Source organism: Galendromus occidentalis, unplaced genomic scaffold (assembly GCF_000255335.2).
Source record: "Galendromus occidentalis unplaced genomic scaffold, Mocc_1.1 scf7180000075554, whole genome shotgun sequence".
Taxonomy (NCBI): domain Eukaryota; kingdom Metazoa; phylum Arthropoda; class Arachnida; order Mesostigmata; family Phytoseiidae; genus Galendromus; species Galendromus occidentalis.
In genome coordinates, this window is record NW_003803544.1 from 259,371 (window position 1) to 279,983 (window position 20,613).

Sequence of the window (20,613 nt, forward strand, 5' to 3'; positions counted from 1 at the left end):
CGCAGAAATTAAATTCCGACCAAATCTAACATGTTTCCGAATGATCGATAATGATCGATTCGCAGAGGGTGGAGATCTTCTCGGGAAGGCGCCGTGGAGCTTCGCGGAGCAAGGTTCCCCGATGGATTCTTGGTGCGTGGTGGAGGCCGTATTAACGATCAGACGCTCCGTGAACAAGAAGGATGTCGCCGCTTGGCTGTATTCACATCTGAGCTCGAAACCACGCCCAGAATTCTGTAAAGCCATCACTGTAAGACGGGGAGCGACGTGTCGCACAACGGTTTCAGCGGTAGCCGTCGCCGCCGGAAGTCCGGGAGCCGAGAGCCTCATCGGACACCGTGATCTTCGGTAGCGTATCACTGGAAAAGCCTATCGTAGTTCTGAAATGACAGAAAAAAATAAATGCCTCAGAGCCATACCCGGAAATCAGTACCTTGAGATAGGGTCCAGGTGGCGGGAGCCTACCTTCAAGATGCTGGCGTCGCAAGTGGAGAGAGGTCTTGTCGACAAAGAATGGAGTTCGAGCTCGCACAGGAACGAAGCAATGAGAGCAGTGAGCATCTGCGGTTGTTCTCGAACCTACGGAGGAAACGAGAGATTGGCATAAGAGCAGGGTTTACGTTTCGGGAAAGTCAGGGTTGTAATTAGTCCGAGGAAATCGAAGCCGTCGCTGGATAAACTCAACCCACCATCTGAATTCTGCGCCATAGCGAGCTGAGCAGATGTCCGTTGTACTTGGTTCCGAGAAAGTCAAAAGTTTCGACGCAAAGCACCGAACATTTCTTTTTATACAGGTTTGGATCCACCCCCTCCCGGAATGCCGCAAGAGCACAGTCTGCTCCGATCGATGGTTCATCAACGTAAAGCTTCACGTTCTCCTGGAAATATATAGCAAATCATACAATCAGAGTAGGGTTCCCCTTCAGACGTTTTTGAGTTCCACGCCTCTCGATTGCAGTATCTTCATTTCCAAGTCCCCCTGCCCTGTGACGGCTGGGGGAAATCATGAGAGGCGGTTCCCCTTCTCTCATGTGGATGTGGTGGTCGATAAATATGAAATGTTCGAGATCTAGGAACTCTTATAATTGAGAGTGATCTCAGAATGGATATGTGGTCGAGTAGGACGAGGACGGATCCCGGCCGAGGACTTCGGTCCGACTGCGGAAGCCACTCACCTCCACTCGCCGGGGTACGAACAGAGCGAGAAATCGGGCGAAATTCACCGCTTTCTCACCGGGGTACAGAACTAGAGGCCGTCTCACGCAGAGAGAATAGAAAATATTGTGCAGGGTCGACGTGTCCAATCTACGAGAGAAGCTTGCGATTAGATCTGCTCCAAGACTCCATCCGTCTGATGATTCTTCATCGGAAACTGATTATTCATGGGATCCGGGCTCGATCGATACAACGAATCGAGGATTATGGGGGAGGGGGAAAAGACGATTCGGCTCGGTCTCCCAAGATCCGAAGGGAGAACATGACGTAATCGAGGTTCCATCCTCACCTGTTGATGACTTTGTACGCATCGAAGAGGATCGCCGAAGGAACGACGTAAGACGGCAATGTGTAGAGAGTATTCAGGTGCATATAGCAGTATACTTCGCCACCGGTGTATTCCAAGTCACCTTTTTTGGTGACTTTGAGGCTGAGATCCGATAGAATGTCGAACATTCCTTCGTAAATCTCGAAATTTCGGCAGTCCTCATTCGACGGACATGCTCCGTAGATCACCGAAGGCAATTTCACCTGAGAAGAGAGTTTCTCCTGTCGAATCTCTCGGAACAAATTTACTCTCAAATGCGACGACAAGCGTCGACTGCCCGCTACCCATCCAAAGTACTCAGGGTCAGCATAGATGGTAAGGACTCACCTCGTCGCTTGGGACATATTTGTGCATTTTGCAGAGTAATTCGAGCATCCATTTTACCGCCAGCGCGAAACCTAGGGGCGCGATGTGAGCCAAAGGACAGAGTCCCGTTGATGGGGCTCCGACGGGCTCAACCCCGAGCTTCTCACGGAGCGCTTTCAGTGATTCTTCGAACATTTCTGATTTTTCCTGTAGGTTGCGAGGTAGCGTTACGTCCACGTACTTGGCCAGACCCCTTCCTGGACCCTCACGAACTATGCTCTCGAACGGGCTTATCGGTCAATGACACTCACCTGGCTCACTAGTTTTGCATTCTCTGCTTCTTTGAGAGAGTTGGCGACAGTCGTTTCGTATTTTACAAGAGCAGGTCCCTCCAGTTCTGCGGGGAAGAATATGCTTCGATTCGATATCAGCCCCAGGTGTCCGACAATCACTCAAAACCCTTCGGTGGAGTCTTTGATCGGGAAACGATCCCAGGTCCCATCCATCATTTGCAAGCATTCAGACCCCCTGAGTCCCGAGAGGGGACGATACTAACGACTGTTGGTGACACCGTTCTTCAATCCTTTGATGAAGTGAGGGAGATTCTGTGTTTTAATGAGATTACAGACATCGAGAAGAGCGCTGCGAACTTTCCCGATGGCCTTGAGTAACTTGTGCTTATTATGAGAGACGTACGCCACACACAGCGGCCGCACAAAACCGCGAGCCTGAAAATCGAAACGTCCGATTTAGAAGGACCCCCGAGCTGACGGGAACGCTTGTTTCGACCCGGATCCTCACCTTCGCGTCCAAGAGCACCGTATAGTTTACGAGTACGTGGAGATTTTCCCGTATTTCTGGCAGCAGGATCTGGGTGTCAGCGCGAGGGAAACTCCCTGACGCCACATGCTGATAGTCCACAGACAATAATGAAATCGCAAGAGTTGAAATCTCTTCGGAGTGAACCATCACCGTATTCGGTATGATGACCAAGGGTGTAGGCCCATGCTGTTCGTTGCATTCCGCGATAAGAATGAAGTCTTCCCGAACATCTTTGAGTGCAGCGTGGTTTGCGGAGAAGAGAGTCCCCTGTAGTGACTTGAGGTCGAGAGTGGAGGAATGCAGCTCAGTGCTCGGAGGTGTGTGGTAGGCAAGCGCCTCGGCGAAGCCTCCAAACATCGCCGATCTGACTCTGCGCCGGATGCCCTGCAGGTGGGAGAAACGTCTGATTAGCCGTCACCGAAGCTGCTCTGACACAGTTTCGGACTCCTCGGGCGACTCAAGGTATATCGAGAGCACCTCGATGTTTGCGCTTCGGTCCACAGTCGCTCGATGAGACGACTCCATGACTATCTGCCATCACTGGATACTCAAATCGCCAGAGGGGCATTTTTCAAGTTCACACCTTGCCCAGCGATCGGAGCTTCTTGGATCTCCCCATTGGATTTGGAAGAGCACTGACTCGGAAAATTACTGCTCGGGATCGTGCAACTGACAGCTGTTGCAGACGTTCGAAACAAGTTGACACCCCTCAAAACACTCTGATAATTTTTATCCCTGTTGGGAATGTCCGCGTCGAAGATTAAATGGGTTTTCTAGCGAGAGCGGGATCACTGATGACCGGAAGTTGACGACCGAGACTTTTCCGTCGAGAATATTGGAGCATCCGAATTCTCTGAGCCGACTGCTTCTCGGATGAAACCCCACTACCACTACTCCTCGGATACCCTCTGAGTCCGCGCCACGACAGGAGCACGCTGTTAATCGGCGCTCGAGATAGATTTCCACAGACGAGCGTTCTGCATTTCGGAATTCACTAGGGAAACGTACCCGATATCGCGATTTTTCTCCGGTTCTCCAACTAGACCAGATGCTCGGATCGATTCTAGACTAATTCGCGGAACATGACTTATTCGTCGGAGCCACAGTTCGGTTCTCCGATTCAAAAGCCGGAATAACCCGCTGGAACATTGCTCGGAATTCTGAGAAAGAGGAACGACCGCTCGTTGTAAGATTCTTCCAAGGCCATGAGGGCGTCGATCCAGATCTGGTGGAGAATTTTTTCGAGAGGCAGCACGGGAACTCAGGAAGCGACGTCACACCGAGGCTGGAGTCACGAAGAACACTCTCAATATTGGAGCCCTCGAGCAGTGGCGTACCTGGAGGCGCGGATCACCCTTTACTCCACTTTCTCGGCCGGTCTCTGAGATGCCATTTAGCCATTCTCTGAAATGCCGGCGGTTGCAGCTTGAAGGCTCGAACTGGACTGGAAGCCAACAGGACCAGAGATGTCCCCGTCTGTCATCGCAAAATCCGCAACGCTACCGAGGAAGAATCATAATCCGCCATTACGTCAAAAGTTGAGCTCGGCTTGCGAGTGAAATTCTCGATTCTCATACTGGCGCTTCGGAAACCACGACGGGCTTGCGAGAAGAGAAGATTCTTTCGGCGCGGGAATTATCGCAAATCGCTTCTGGGAGGGTCCGTGCGCGATGACGATGACCGGCGTAGAGATTTTTTGAATTATCCTCCCAGATCTGAAGCGAGAAGCTGATGCGGGAGTCTACTCAGCTCTCGCTGATGGTCAAGTGTTGAGGACTGCGTCGAGAAGCCTGAGAAATGGTCTCTGAGATGCCCACGAAGGTCGGCGAGCCACCTCTGAGGTCGAAACGACTGTGGAGTTGATCGCCCGCGCACGTGGGTCGGGGGAGAGGCTCATGGAGGGCATGAGGTATCCTCAAAATATGGCACCGAGACCCGATAGCGATCGTGAGCACAATGAATCAGATCGGAACCGGGACAACGGGTCCCGGGATCGAAGTCAGAATTGAGCGGGATAGCCCCGAATAATAAAAACAAATCGCCATTCCCTGAGTCGCGATTGAACGGGACGCTTCCAACGAGAGCAGTGAGAGGTTTCGCGGGAGAAACTCCCAAAATAGCCCGCATTCCATGTTTCGGTCCCTCATTGGTAAGCCGGACAGGCCGGATTGAACAGGCTCGATTCCCTCGGACGGAATCTCAGACGGCGACATCCTAAGGAAGGAATAGGTCCCGCTCAGGGAGAGGCTAAACAACGGAATTTTCTTTAATCGTCGGAGAGAGTCGGACTGCGCGAATCTCCCGAGAGAATCGCCGTCGGGCTAGGCGAGTGTGCATCGAGCATGATGAAGTCCCGTAGTTTCCACCGTACGCTTTTTCCTTGAGTAGCCGTATTTCTCACGCGCGGCGGAGTGACGACAATCTAATCGCGCATTCCCAGCGGCGGCGAAGATTCCGGGCTGTGCTCCGCATCGTCGCTAGTTGTCAGCCTCTACTTGTGGCCTGGCACGAGAGGGCGCTCCGTTCACCCCTGTCACTTAGCGCCAGCTGCGAACTCGGCTTGAATTCCCGTGCGCATCGCAATGCAGATTGATTCGTGACGTAATTTGATGGGGTGAGTTCCAGTCACGTAGAAGCTTTACGGAGTCAGAGCTCCTGATTTGTCACACAGATCTTTTCCACACTGTGATGTCTGTCCGAAGACCCAACGACCAGTCCCGAGAAAGTTTCTCCGGAGGCTCAGACAGAGCAGGACGCTCGAGTGAGTCATATGGTGTGAGGTCCAAGGCAGCGCTGCTTTCATTGCATAAGCCAGCTTGTAGATCTTAATCCCAGAAGTTTATCCTGAGCGCCCCGGAAGCCGAAAAATCGAGCAGCTCGTCCCGCAGTTCAAATCGCGCTACGAGCTTTGAACTCAGAACTAGCCCGCCGTCATGGGGAGCGATGTCTCCGGCTCTTAGTTAGTCTAGACTCTGCCCTCAAAGTCGGGGTCGATTCAGGGAACCGAAGCATCATAACTTCTTGGGAATAGATCGAACCTGTTTCAGAATCGGGAATTATTCGTAGTGTTCTATGGGTCCACGTACTGCTGGGCATCCGCTCGGTACAGAACAATATTCGGAAGTCTCAAAATATTCCTTCATTCCAGGTTGGGACTTCCCACGTGGCTCCGAGGGGGCGGGAGAATCTAATTTCATTGTAGAAGGACGCTCACATTGGAGACGCGATGGCGACTTTCGCGATTCGCTACTTAATCGTGGTCATGGTTTGTGTAGCATTCGCCTTGGATTCCGCCTCCCGATCGTCCATGAGTATCACAATCATTGCCATGGTCAACCAGACGAATATCACTCACCATGATCCTATGCTGCGGCACCTGGCCGAAAATGTAATTAAACGCGCAAAAACCCACGCTCTATTCAGGAATCCTACATGATCCGCTGCAACGAATATCAATATCAGGGATAAAAGATCCGACCACAATGGATCTTGATCCCCTTCACTAAAAGTTTCAGATCGAGCATCCGGGCCGCCTGTCTTGGGATGCAACCCTGCAAGGATGGATCCTGAACTCGGTCTATATTGGAATTCTGCTGTCTTTGATGCCTGCGGGACATTTGGCGGAATCATTTTCCCTCAAATGGGTGCTGGGATACGGTGTTTTCTTCATGTCACTCATTAGCTTGTGCGCACCTTTCATCGCCAAATGGAGCCCGTACGCGTTCATAGCGTCCCGGGTCCTCAGCGGTGTTGCCGCGGTGGGTGCTTCCACATACGGAGATATTTCGAATCGAGTGAAATTATTGAATCGCCTAATTCGACTTGACCCCAAGGAACACACCACCCAAATTCTGGGAAATGAGCCGCGTCGGATCTTCCAGGGTGTCATCCTCCCGGGCGCAAATGCCCTAATTTGTCGCTGGAGCCCGATACAGGAGCGGACCCTCATGATCACATTCGCGTGCTCAGGCTGGAGCATCGGTCCGATCGTAGCCAACATTCTAGCAGGAATAATTTGTGACAAGTTGGGTTGGGAGTATGTTTTTTATTGTACCGGTGAGTTTTTGCTAAAATAGGAAATGCGATCAACAGAGCTCGTTCTCAATTCGAGGGCGACATTGCATTCTCACTTCCCTGCATTTCAGGCGCCGTTGGCGTGATTTGGTCTCTGTTGTGGTATTTCGTTGTGGCAAGCTCTCCGGAGAAGCACTGGTGGATATCCGAAGAAGAGAAAATGAAAATTCTCGAGGAACGAGAGGGAAATTTCGAAAGGAATCGACACGTGAGTTCAGGCGGACCGAGGAAACGTTCACTTCGGAATTGGGAGCTTGGGACGAATTTGTGAATTTCATTCATCGTATGATTATCTCGTCCCCGGAGGCTTCGACTCACGCGGGTCAGGAATCCTCCGCGTGAGGATTTCCCTGACCTCAGCTCGGTGGAGCAATGGACCAATGGAGCAATGGAATGGTCAGAGATTGATTCAAATGCTTACTTCCAGATTCCATGGTCGAAAATCATTCGTTCTGGTCCCGTCATCGTCCTATGCTTTCGGACATTTTGCGTCAATATATTTTACGCGATATATTTCACTTACATACCTTCGTTCCTCGCTCATATGTTCAGCCTCAGCCTCTCGGACGTAAGCGCTTTTCTCGGATTTCCCTACACTCGTAGGATCAAATTCGTTCATGGACGCTTTCCTGATATATGTACAACATAATGATTAAGCCCTCGGATTGGTCGTCAGGCGTCAGATTCATAACATTTTTGATTCCTCGATTCTCGTAGATCGGCTGGGTGAATGGGATCTCGAACGTGTCAACGACGATCGTGGCGCTCACTTCATCGGCCTTAGCGGATCGACTCCTGCAAGCGGAATGTTCGATCAACGGCGTCCGGAAAACCTTTGCTACTCTAGCAACGATCGGGCCTGCGGCTCTGAATCTGCTGATGACGGAAGTCGGGCAGGACCTCAAGCTCGTTGTGATAATCTTAATCGCAACCTGTATCGTCTGGGGTACGTACGGCGGTTCAGACATGGCGTTGCCAATGGATCTCGCAGCTGAGTACGCCGGCGCAGTGAGTGCTCTGCTGAATGTCTTCGCGAATCTCGCTCTCGTGCTCGTGCCCATCGTCGTGGGTTGGTACATTGATGAAACGGTAAGGATGACGCAGCTTTTTATTCATCATGGCGCGCGAGCTTCAATGTTTATGGAATGTTGCGGCGGGACGTGACTCCGATTCCGAACTTTCAGGAGGATATCAAACATTGGCGCATCATCTTCATTGTGGGATCGATCATGAATGTTGTTGGAGCTGTCGTTTTCTTGTTCTTCGGAAGTGCTGAAGCTCAGGACTGGTCGGCCGCGATCGATGAAACCGACGACGAGCAGGCACTTGTTGATCCACTCTAGCGCTCGGTGAACGGCGCATACTCCCGGAACGTGTAAAAAACCTTCAAGAGCGTGACGCCACCCAAGGATCGCTCGAATTTCCTCGGCTGGTGGAATCCTCCGGGGATGTATATAGTCCAGTCAATATCCATGCCTTCCAGAACCTCAGCCGACTTGAATTCGGGTCAATCCAGGACACTCTGGATTGAGCACGGAGTCCGTGTCCGAACGACGAATTTTCTTCGAAAGAGATCGATGGGCTCCATCATCTTGTGATAGTTTGAATCCGAATCGGGGAGGTCATGGTTCTTGATAGGAAGAAGAACTCTGAGATTATCGGAGTTTCCCGAGGTAGACTGTTACCACATAGCGACCGCATATTTTCGAACCGTATTTCCGTAGGACATTTCGAGCTGAAGTTTGCTTACGAGTAATGGAATAAATTAAGATTGACTTCCGACCGTGGTGGATTTTTGCTTGACTCTCTGATGACTAGAATCCTCAATCAGAGTGCCCGCTCCCGGGAGACTCTTGTGGCCCTCGGCCCGGTAAGTGAATTTCTCTCGATGTAAGATCCGTTCGGTTCAGGAAAACCCGTCGATGCGGCTTTTGCCGTATTTATCCTTAAGGAACGGCATGCCCCACCCACTGGCATGCTCTAATAGATCGGCGCTCTTACGAAAGTTTGGAAAATAGAGCGGCATCCTTCAATAGTACAGTGTACTCCAATAAACCAACGCCCCGTGCGGGTATCGAAAAATTGAACGGCATGCCATTCAATAAGAATAAGTGCGGTATACGGGATGGATTTCGGGCTGCGCGCAGCGAATCAATCTATCGGGTCCTTGAGAGTGTCACTTACAACTTCAGAAGCCTCCCCGGATATCAGCGGTAACCAAATCTGCCCAGTCCGCGGGATACGCTTCGAGGGAAGACGGTCCAATAAATGACATCTATTCGCGGTCACGTCTCCGAATGATTTCCAGCTTCATTGAAGACGAAATCAGAGCCTCGACGGGCGGCTCTAGTGCTCGAGGAATCACAAGCGTTCCCGGGTCTCGAACTATGATCGCTGCTTCACTCAGCCTGTGAGCCACCCTCCCAATTGGAACATGATTCCGAGAGTACCGGTGGCATGAATCGACGCGACGGTCGGGATCGACGGCATCCAAACAGAGGAATAATCGAAGGGAATCCGAGAAGGGTACTTCGGGCTACGAAGTTCTTCTCGAGTTCTTTGGCCTGAGCCACAGTGTTTCTCACGGTGGAGTCCGAAGAATTCTGTCTAAGGGAACTCCATCCCACTCTTCAAACTATTGAGAGGTTGAATCTGGGACGACGAGAGAAAATGATCAAGAAAAAGTCTGTCGGACATCATGGATCGGAGTAATTCCCCCGAGAGCGATCCATCGGTGGCAGGAGAGAGGCTTCGTTTAGACATGAGTACGCCGAAACCAAATACAACACTGTAGGAGATTTGAGTAGCGCACGCAAATTGGATCCTCGATGTCCTGACTGTCAAGTCCGCTGTCGTTCAAGATGTGATCTGACATATCGGCACGTGGCGGCTCCTCGCCTCTGTTCCTGAAGGACTCCCTTGCTCCGGGCGATGATCTACCTGGCACGCAGGCTGCTCGTCGAGCTTGACTGAGTGGAGTCACGCTGTGTAGACCCGCACCCGTCTCTCTAAAACGGCGAACAATCCATCCTGATGACCAGACAGGCAGCCGAGCGACCATCACTCAGCCGCTTTGTGAGTCAGACGCTCAAACGATCGAGAATGCACTCGACTCGCTTGACGCGAGATCGCAGCATTCCGGAAGTCATCGACAATCCGGAATATTCGGCAGAGTCGATGAATTCCCCTTAAGGATGACCCGCTGCCGGGAGTGAGGTTCGGATAAGGCTTTCCCCACTTCCACTCGAGATCACTCGAGATCTCTCGCGATTCAGCATCCCACATCTGATGATCATCGCTCCGCGGTTAAGGAGAAATTTCGCATCCAAACGCGTCGATAACAGCTATTGCCCCAAGAACTTCCTCTTCTTCGTCTGACAAGTAAACCTTCACTTTTGGTGAATCGCAAAGCTGATCCAGACTATGTCCATCGGATTCCTCGTCGAAAATTAGGAAAAAAACGGAGTCTTAGCTGCTGACCGCCACAGGGGCCCTCATCAGGTGTGCCCACTGTGAGCGTAGTATATGCTTCCGTCACGCATTCGCCGATGATTTACACATCGACTGCAGCGGAGAGACTTGAGACCCAGCAAAAATCAATGTCATCATCGAAGAAAAATTTAGGCGATGGATCGCCGAATATCTTTATTTGTGGGTCTCCCTGTCCTTTTCCAGCTCGCGTGATCGAAATGCATGCAGAAAATCCCTTCTGGGATGTTATCGGCTTGAATTGAGAGACTTGCCCCATATAGTCCCATATTGAAATTGGAGATTTCTCCTGTTTGCCGCTCCGGCCCCTGTGGCGGTCAGCAGCTAAGACTCCGTTTTTTTTCCTAATTTTCGACGAGGAATCCGATGGACATAGTCTGGATCAGCTTTGCGACTCACCAAAAGTGAAGGTTTACTTGTGAGAGCCTTCCGTGAGACCCGAGGTCATTTGTCACCGTGAAGTCACACCATGCTTCTTCACAATGCGCGATAACTTCTAGCCGCTCACTCGCTCCCTGGCGTACACTTCGTCTATCAATCTACTTTTCGAAGTCCCTGCTCGGCTGTGTTATTTACGATGCTAGAGCAGAATTGTTAAGGGTTTAAATTGGAGAAATGCCCATGCTTCGAAAGCCATCTGTCGGGAGTGTTGAGCGTGGCACATGAGACGCCATGAGCATTATATATGCGACCGAACGACGGGTCATAAATGTCGCTGCTGTGTACATACCACGACGACGACCACTTACCATCAACATACATTCGCTCACACAAACACGATCTCATGCACGCCTTTCATTCTTCTGCGTTCAATATTCCCTCGTCGTCGGCGGCGGCGCGCGGCGGCGGCCGCATCGTTTTTTTTGAGTCTGCGGCATAATTTACAACTCAACTCCGTCAGATGAAGTCCGCTCGTGTTAGCCAGAGGAATCTGTGGTGATGTCTTTGGCTAGCTGAGGCTGTAATACAATAAATCTCCCGCAGTCGAACCCGGTTGGTCGATTGTTTCCGAAGAAAAATATCCGACACGCCCTCACGGCGATTGTCGATCGCCTGTCCCTCGAATCGATCGATAGATCGATCCTCTGATCAGCCAGGAAATTCATCCACTTCGAATCGGGTCGCAAAGCCATAAACTCTGCGTAAACAAGGCAACTCTCAATCTGGGATTCTTGCCGTCGACTGCTCGATTTCCGCTCCGGATCTCCGAACTAAGTCCTCGGATCCATGCCATGAACTCTACGTTCGCCGGAATATCGGGAGAAAATCGAACTGTGAGAGCTTCCGCCTCTTATCAGCACGTCAGTTCCTCGACAGAGTCCCCCGACTCACGAAATATCTATCCAGCATCTCGTCCACGTAATCCACGAGCTGTTCAATAATTCAAATTGTCCGACTCGTGGCCCTGTGCTCCTCTATGGGTGTCGCCGCTTCCAGCCTGCTGTTCATGGGCTGCCGGGATCATTTTCCTTCTAAAGTTTCGAATGACACCGTGCAAGCTTTCACAGGAATCTACTGAGCGCCGAAAACTCCCCCCGCTGCAATTAGAGAGAGATCACGCCGACTCGCTCAGACCGGATGACACGATCGTCAGTGGGCGGCTAGTTGTGCCTCTCTACAAGCGGTAGATTGCCGTTGTTGGAGTAATTCTCTTTCTGACGGGACTCTCTTTCTTTGTTTCGCTGACTCCTACCTTCGCTTATCTGTGCTTTATCTCGTTGTTTCCTTTCCTTGTCCAACAGCAAAAGCCTTCGCTGTGAGCGGACCGGTTGTTTTCCGCAACTAGGCGTTTACGAGCCCGTGAATGAATTTTGAATTCCTTATCTAAACGAGCTCATTCATTCAGGGCTCCTGGCCGCTCCCAAAATGAAGCCTGTCCCTCACTAGTCGGATGAGTCCGATGAGGTGGGAACGAATGCGGCAAGCGATCCTCACCCGAATTTTCCGAAAGCAGCGAGCTGAGAATCCTAAATCTTGGTACGAGACTAAGGCGGCGATAGCTGCCGATGCTGCCGTTGCAGCTTCTTCACCGTGAGGAGTTCCTTCTATGTATAGGCTGTCGATATGACATGATGGATGGTACCGGGCGCACGACATCCCGGCCGCGTGTCCTGAGTCGCTCGCAGAAGCCTAATGATCTTCTGCATGCGGTTGGTCGTATGGAATTCAGTCACGTACCACCTCAGCCGCCTCCTTCTTCCCCAGCGTGCTTCCAATTTGGGAAAACAATGAATCGTCCATGCCGGAGCGGGGTCGAAGGGTTTCGCGCGGTCGCTCCCACACATGACGACGATTCCCGATGTGATCCACACACCCTGGGAAGCTCGGTCAATCGCTCGAATAGCACGAGGTATGGTCTACCCCGGGCAAAATCAGGGCTAAGAGCTGGATCGTCACAAACGGATCGGTCGACTGGAGACCGAGGTTAGAAACCGAATTTCTCGAATTCACCTCCGAGTATGAGATTCAGCTACGGAAACCAGACCGACCGTTAGCTCCTCACTCTTATTTGTAAAGATTGGTGCGCTCGGGGAGGAAAACGTTCCGCTGCTCATAAGGATGACAAAATCCAGAAAGTCTTGTGTCTACCTCTACGAATCGCGTATCATCCTTCTCATTCGAATCGTCCGAGATATGATGCCGTAGATCTCATCGGATATTTCGGCCTTTGAGTAAACGCCGAGACACAGGAAGCGGGTCCTCGTGATCAGGATAGAGAGTTGAAAGATCGGCGGCTAGGAAATCCTGGGCATCGGAAATATTGGCGACGGAAGATTAGATTCTCGCAACATTCGGATAAGGTTGGATATCAGAGGAAAAAAAGAATACCCGTCGTTGTACAGGATCGACGGATAGATAATAACTTCCAGCGCGTAGAAGCACCTCCTCCTGCATTCGATCATTTAACGCCGCTTCGAATCAACCTTATCTGCGTGATTTCTACCCGGGAAATAAACAACATGAACGAAGAAAAACGATACACATGGAATGAGATAGCGGGTCTTCCCTTCGGACGTAATTTACGCCGCTTACGAAATCGAATTCGAAATCTATCCATCCGAAGGTGATCTCGCTTCGCCAGAGGTTACTCGGAACGATTCGAATTAAAAACGACTGACTTACGACATTCGTTAGCGCCCTAGCCTGACGAGTCTGCGTTGTTGAGGCGATTTGAGAAATTTACGATATCCCTGTTTTCTCTTTCGCCGTCAATGACATAGAAGCTCTCGGATGACAGCTGAGAGGATATTTACGACTCGCGCATAATTAGTAATTACAACTCGGTCCAGGGACGAGCGGCATCAATGCGGAGTCGTAAAGCACAACAAGGCGCAAAGAAGCGCGTGGAATAAGAACGCCAGAAATATACGATGCGAACCCGAAGGAAAAACCAGCCAACGATCCAATGGAGGACATCCGAACTCCTCAGAGATCGGTCGACTCGCTCGACCGAAGTCGAATCGTCATGACACTTGTTCTCTCATATGGAAGTTCCCTCATGAGGTGCGAATAAATCCGATTGCCCTCGCGATCGAAAAGGCCGCGATCGAACGTGTCGTTGCGTTCAGCACCATGATTGTACTTGAAAGGTTGCAAATTGAACCCGAGGAGCGTCAAACTGAGGTTCTCCTCCGGTTTTATGGCTCCACGGTCCGCTCGCGACAAAAAACACTGGACCCGGGTCCTCTCGAAAAATCCGAGTTCGGTTCTCTCGAGTCTCAACCGTCGAATACCCGCTCCGGGGCGTAGCGGTCTCCTTGCGGTTTCAGATGTCGATTGGAGATAGCGAGGAGCTGCCCTCCGAAACCGATGTCGTAAACAGCGGAAGTTCAGCGAAGAGCGCTTGTTGGAGAGATCAGTCAATCAGCCATCTAGTAGTCGGTAGTCGTGTTCTCAGGCAGCCCATTCCGATGGTGTAGAAACAAACGCCAAGCAGCTAGACCATGTGGACCGAACAAGGGAGGAGGTAAAGAGACAGCAAACAACACTCAAGGGTCCTCACTGTCAACTCTGTCGATGATGACATCTTGCTGATCGGATCATAGCACTCAGCATCTCTAGTGCTAGTGGTCGTTTCGCTTTTTCTGCTGCTCAGTCTCTCTCTCTCTCTCGTTCGTTCGTTCACTCGGTCGGATGGCTGGTCATCACATTTCTCCGGATGTGATGAGACAGGCGCATACTCGCTCCGCGCAGACATCTGCTCATATCATCGCGGTCGCGAACGAAAACAGGGATATTCATGATCCAATGAAAAATGAACACGCTCTCCCCCGACCAACGATGATTTGCTTGATGTCATTTGGGTTTCCAAACGGGATTGCGCACGTTCGGTGGAATCCCATGATGGGCCGGTGAGCGGCCGAATCCGAGGCATCCCGCTTTGTCCTCCGATTCGGACTCAGAGATTACCGGCAGGGGATCAGCTAGCACCGCGATGAGCAATTTGAATCGGACTGAACGAAAAACACGCTCTCTGGTCCGAACGAACTGAAAGTGCGACCTTCTGTCCGAAGCGTTCCCCTCAGAGCTGCAGTCTTTGCGTACGGAGCCCAGAGGGCTGGAGATTTTCCTCGCTCGGTCAGAATCTCTCTCGGGAGGCAGGAGAAGTATATTCATGCTGGGAGTCTATGAAGGAACGAAAGTTCTTTCCCCCTCCGAGTTCCCTTCCTGATTGAAAAGAGGGCTCAAGTGACCGTGTTCGACATGGTATATGGTGGTGAAATGCTCCAGTCTCCTGACGAGTGACTCCTCTTCCCGGACTGTTTGGATTGATCGACACCCCTCCAACCTCGTGTTCTAGCACCCACCTCCCGGCTCGACTTGAGCTTCTGACATTGAGAGACTGCTGACGAGTGCAGGCCGAGATGAGAGTCTGAAGGAGTCCTCAGCCCGCGGCATCTGTCCTCCGATCGAGGGAGAATCTCCTGTTTTTTTTTGGAGAGTACCCTCATGCTCGCGAACTACGAATCATCACGTCAACCCGCATGGAGCAGCTCGTGCTTCCCCTTTCCGGGGAGATGCTCCGCGAACTCGCGCGCGGATCTGAAGATCGATCTCTGCGCTTGAAATGGGGCCTGAAGTGTTTTCTGGATATCGCAACGGTAGTTCCTCTTCTGCCCGAATGTATTTCAGCTCGGAGCCGAGTCGGATCCAGCTGCGTCGCTGTCGTCATCGTCTGTGCGGTCTTCTGAAATGCCCGCTGTCACTCCTTGCCAGAAAGCTATTCAGTCGAGCTGACTGTCGGACAGCCCTTTTTTTTGTTCGCGTCGTAGTCCGCCCGCGCTTCCACAGTTGACGTGATAGCAATTTAGTTTCGATGCTTGTTCGACATTCCGCCACGAAGGTCGTCGTCTAGGGTTCGAGTGTTGTTCTGATGTCAGCAAGGCAGGCTGGCGGGCGGGCGGACCGACGGACGTGCAGGCTCGTTGACTGACTACTCGTTCGTTCGTCCGTCCGCTCGGTCGTCGTTTGACTGGCTTCTCTAGATGGCAGCCAGTCAAACAGGCCAGCGAATTTGATTGACACTTGCCGCTAGTTGATGGTGAAGAGTGGGGAGGAGTCGCTTGCCTGCCTGCCCGCCTGTTCAGTCCGTTCGGTCGTCCGTCGTCGTCACTCTTCTGAAGATTGAGCATACTGTTGTCATCCAGTTCGTCAGTCAATCGTGCATTTGGTGCTTCTATTCCTCCTTCTCTCTCTCGCTCTCTCTAGCCTGTCCAGCTCTGCTGGTTCTACATCAGATTTCACAGACACCCTACACCCGGATTCTGATATCCCATACGGTCCCATCGTGAGAGGAGTGCTCGCCGCCTCATTCTCGGTTTCTGCACACAGAAGACAGATGATTCCCTTGGAGGGGACTCGGAATGCGGGAAAGGCGTATTTCTGACGCAAAACCGAAACTGCATACTCGTCGCTCGGCTCCAAACGGTAGCAAGAAAAATCCCATCGCGCTCGAATCGATGATGTACATCGTAAGTTGATACATGGATGGCTTAATCCCTGTTCCTACGAGCACGCCACGCAGCCGACATAATGACCGCAAATCTGAGCTCTAACAGAAAGTATCAGAAACGCTTCTGCGCCGTCGGGGAAATGGAACGAGCGCCTTCAATGATCTAGAACGTCAGTGCCGACGATTCATCAAGTCTCGAACTGGAATGGAGCATCTCGATATAACTTGAGCATTCACGTGCTAAGATCAGAAAATGGTCGAACGAATCACCAGAAAGTCTCCGGCGCGTCTTCCACAAGATTGACGAGCGGTCAACCGTTGGACGCGTCGAGCTCCGCGCGGCTTCGTCTCGCCCATGAGCATCAGAGGAGAGCGCGCAACGACGGACAGAGCTTTGAGTGGGTTGTATCTGACATGTGGGATCGCGAGGGAATGTTCCCTTCTCAAATCAGTTGAGAACCTTGTGGGAACGCGGGAGTTCCCCAAATAATAATCATTACTTTCAAGTCATTTGATGACGAATAAAAGGGCTAGGAATAAGCCCGGAACAATTCAGTTCCATCCTGTAACGACGAAGCTCTGTATCCGACTAGCGAAGTGAGAGTTATCACAACTGGCGACGAGGATGATTAGCAAGGAAGACTTCGAGGCGATGATGTCACGCTTGATGAAGGAGATACGGAGGGACAAGAACTCATCAGAAACCCCACGGTCTACTCCAGAAACGACGACCATGAACCTTCTCATGAGACAGATCCCCGAGTTCCGGTATGACCCCGAAGATGGTTTAACATTCGATTTGTGGTTCAACCGCTACGAGAGTGTGCTCGAGAAGGAAGGAGCAGCACTGGATGACACTGCGAAAGTCCGGTTTATACGTACAAAAACTGGATCAAGACGCATTCCAGAAATACGACGCCCATATACTCCCGAAAAAGTACTCCGATTTGAATTTCGCAGACACGATCTCAAAACTCAAGGAACTGTTTGGACACCGAGGGTCGGAGTTCGCCCGAAGGTATCAGTATTTCCAAAGTAAATGCGAGAATACCAGTGGAGGAACCTTCGACGATTATACTGGGTTAGTCAACAAACGACACGAACTATCAAATATGTCGAAGATCACGGCTGACCAGATGAAGTGTTTGGTGTGGATCTGTGGCCTCAAGGGTTCCGAACACAACGACGTTCGGGAACTCGCCTTACAATTTATCGAGGACAAACCAGAGTCCACACTGAGCCAACTTCATCAACATGTGAAAAATTTCACAAGGCTACAGAGCACTTCACGTTCGATCGCTGGCGGGAGTCTACATGAGATCCACAAGGTGAACATAGAGAAACCATCACGTCCTTGCCGCGGATGCGGAAAGATGCACTTCAGAGAAGCCTGTCCTTTCCGTGACAAATCCTGTCGGAACTGCGAAGGAAAAGGCCACATCGCAGCGGTGTGCTACAAGAAACGACAAGAGAGCTCAACTGCGAACAAGAATTTCAGTTCGAAGAAACATCCGAAACACAAAAATAGGGACGGGAGCACGAAGAAAGACGTACATACAATTGAAGTACAAGGATTCCACTCTTCGGCATCAGATGGAAGCAGGATCATGAAGGATGTAGTGATCAATGGCACCAGGTTGCCCATGAAGATGGACACGGGCGCAGACGTCACTGTCATCAGCGAGAACGACTGGAAGTCGCTGGGGAAACCGCGCCTGTTTCCGAGCGAACGCGTCATGAAAGCCGCAAACGAGGGCGAGCTAGACTGCTTGGGCTACTTCAAATGCAAATTCACAGTCGACAAACAGACGGCCAACGGACGCTGTTACGTTGTCAGACACCCATACAGACTCCTTGGGTGCGAATGGCTACAACAGAACGAGCGTCTCTGGCGATTACTGAAGGGGGACGTGTCGCTTTCAATACAACTTATCGAAAACGAAGATTTAGATAAGGAAAAAAAAACTGACTGAGTCACTCAAGGCGGAGTACGCGGATGTCTTTGCGACTGGTCTTGGAAAATGCACAAAGATGAAGGCATTCTTCAAACTCAAAGAAGACGCTACGCCAGTGTTCCGAAAGAGTCGGCCTGTTCCTTACGCAAGTCTGCCGAAGCTGGAAGCCGAACTAGACCGATTGGTCAGCAACGAGGTGATCTCACCGGTCACACATTCCGATTTTGCTGCACCAGTGGTCATCGTCAAGAAGAAGACTGGCGACATAAGATTGTGTGCAGATTACAGCACGGGGCTGAATGAGAGACTCCAAGACCACCACCATCCACTACCAACCGCAGAAGACATTTTCACGAAATTGAATGGGGGTGTCTACTTCTCGACAGTGGACCTCGCTGAAGCTTACCTCCAGATCGAGGTAAGGGACGATTGTAAGAAGATGTTATGCATCAATACGCCTAAGGGGCTCTTTCAATACAATCGGCTCCCGTTCGGTGTCAAGACGGCCCCAGCAACATTTCAACAAATGATCGATACGATGATCACGGGGGTTCCCAATACGGCAGCATATCTCGATGATATTGTCGTAACTGGCAAAGACCTGAGGGAACACAACGAGTCCATCCACCAACTGTTCAAACGGATCGAGGAGTATGGTCTGAGGGTTCGGCTCGAGAAATGCTCTTTCTTGCAAAGGGAGATCAAGTTCTTAGGGCAGCGCATTACGGAAAACGGGAGGAAGCCGGACAAGGAAAAGATTGAAGCAATAATCAAGATGCCGGCACCGACAAACATCAGTGAGCTAAGGGCCTTGTTAGGCATGATAACATACTACAGCGCGTACATGCCTTCCATGCGAGAATTACGCGCCCCTCTCGATCAGCTCTTGAAGAAAGAGTCTAAGTTCGAATGGTCGGGAGCGTGCCAGAAGTCCCTCGACAAGCTGAAAACCCTTCTACAGTCGGATCTATTCCTTACACACTACGACCCTCGACTACCCCTCGATCGTTGCGGCTGATGCCAGCAACTACGGCATCGGCGCTGTGCTGTCGCATCGATACCCGGATTCCACTGAGAAAGCAGTTTTCCACGCGTGCCGTTCACTGACCAGTGCGGAAAAAAATTATTCGCAGACGGAGAAGAAGGTCTTGCGTTAATTTTCGCGTGTAAGAAATTCCACAAGTACATATACGGGCGCAAATTTCTACTACTCACGGACCATCGTCCATTGCTTGCAATTTTCGGCAACAAGTCCGGCGTCCCAGTATATTCGGCCAACAGACTTCAACGTTGGGCTACGATGCTGATTGGATATGACTTCGAAATCGAATACCGTCAGACGACGAAATTCGGCCAAGCAGATGGTCTCTCACGACTGATTGCTCAGCAGCAACACGACAAGGTCTCAGAGGACGTCGTGATCGGGTGCGTTGAGGCCGAGGTCTGTGCGGTGCTCGATGAATGCATCCGACGTATTCCGACAACTCATAAACAAATTCGGGAATACACATCGAAGGATAAATTGCTACAGGCAGTCCAGGAGAATATACGGAAAGACTGGCCTACGAGAGTGGACAAAGAGACTCCGCTCTGGTTCTTCTTCAACAGGCGAGATTCTTTGTCGATTGTCCAAGATTGCGTCATGCTTGAGGATCGAGTGGTTGTACCAGAAGCACTCCAAGTTCAAGTCCTTGAACAATTACATCTTGGTCATCCTGGTGTTTCAAGGATGAAGCGTCTCGCGAGAAGTTTTGTTTATTGGCCCAAGCTCGATAAACAGGTCGAGGCGCTGGTGCGCGGATGTTCGGCGTGTTCGGAGCTGAACAGAGACCCTCGGAAGGCACCGCTGCATCCCTGGGAAGCGTGTTCGAAGCCGTGGCAACGTTTGCATGCGGACTTCGCCGGTCCTTTGGACGGCCACATGTATCTGATCGTGGTCGATGCTTATTCGAAGTGGCCGGAGATTTTCGAGCTAAAATCTGCCACGGCAGCGTCGACGATAGACAAGTTCACCGCATTATGCGCTCGTTTTGGGAATCCGACCACTCTCGTCACTGATAATGGAGCGCAATTCAAAGCGAAGTCGTTCGAGAGTTTCTGTGAGAGTCGGGCAATACGTCATTTATGCGCTCCGGTTTGTCATCCGGCTTCGAACGGCCAAGCGGAGCGTTTCGTCGATATCTTCAAGCGGACGTTCAAGAAACTGCGAAGGGGGGAACAGGACGTGGAGACGCTCTGAACATTATGCTACAGACGTATCGGAACACGCCGAACCCTCAGGGGAAGACTCCGGCCGAGCTCTTCCTAGGTAGACCGGTCCGCACCGAGCTGAGCCTCTTACGCCCAGAGGTGGGTACCACGGAAAGTTCGGATCGACCCGCCCAAGCGAGCTCTTACAAGAGATACTTCGATCAGCGCCACGGTGTTAGAATGAGGACCTTCAAGGAACAGGATCTGGTCTGGGTCAAGGA

General features: G+C 51.3%; 2 protein-coding genes and 1 pseudogene across 2 annotated transcripts; 2 read left to right on the forward strand and 1 right to left on the reverse strand.

Moving 5' to 3' along the window:
* Positions 1-3,360, reverse strand: LOC100900148 (uncharacterized). Its single transcript, XM_018638963.2, has 10 exons — positions 3,255-3,360; positions 2,651-3,055; positions 2,406-2,577; positions 2,161-2,246; positions 1,871-2,056; positions 1,505-1,746; positions 1,176-1,305; positions 690-878; positions 466-579; positions 1-380 (listed from the first exon to the last, which is right to left on the reverse strand). Exons 1-10 carry the CDS (start codon positions 3,288-3,290, stop codon positions 357-359), a joined length of 1,584 nt encoding a protein of 527 aa, XP_018494479.2. The 5' UTR covers positions 3,291-3,360; the 3' UTR covers positions 1-356.
* A 1,616-nt stretch (positions 3,361-4,976) lies between these two features.
* Positions 4,977-8,520, forward strand: LOC100897279 (sialin). The gene is made up of 8 exons (XM_029111051.1): positions 4,977-5,285; positions 5,820-6,059; positions 6,181-6,429; positions 6,553-6,727; positions 6,817-6,953; positions 7,173-7,313; positions 7,463-7,834; positions 7,930-8,520. Exons 2-8 carry the CDS (start codon positions 5,898-5,900, stop codon positions 8,086-8,088), a joined length of 1,395 nt encoding a protein of 464 aa, XP_028966884.1. The 5' UTR covers positions 4,977-5,285; positions 5,820-5,897; the 3' UTR covers positions 8,089-8,520.
* An 8,292-nt stretch (positions 8,521-16,812) lies between these two features.
* On the forward strand, positions 16,813-20,605 carry LOC100900289 (uncharacterized protein K02A2.6-like; annotated as a pseudogene).
* The last annotated feature ends 8 nt before the right edge of the window (positions 20,606-20,613 follow it).

Bases quoted from the DNA above. Each gene is read 5' to 3' on its own strand.
- LOC100900148 (XM_018638963.2), bottom strand. From the start codon at position 3,290: ATGGGGAGATCCAAGAAGCTCCGATCGCTGGGCAAG. The intron at 1,306-1,504 runs GTGAGGATGGAA...CTTCTCTCGTAG, and splicing joins GCGTACAAAGTCATCAACAG to ATTGGACACGTCGACCCTGC. The intron at 381-465 runs GTAGGCTCCCGC...CTGTCATTTCAG, and splicing joins GCGACGCCAGCATCTTGAAG to AACTACGATAGGCTTTTCCA.
- LOC100897279 (XM_029111051.1), top strand. From the start codon at position 5,898: ATGGCGACTTTCGCGATTCGCTACTTAATCGTGGTCATGGTTTGTGTA. The intron at 6,060-6,180 runs GTAATTAAACGC...CTTCACTAAAAG, and splicing joins TGCGGCACCTGGCCGAAAAT to TTTCAGATCGAGCATCCGGG. The intron at 7,314-7,462 runs GTAAGCGCTTTT...CGATTCTCGTAG, and splicing joins TCAGCCTCAGCCTCTCGGAC to ATCGGCTGGGTGAATGGGAT.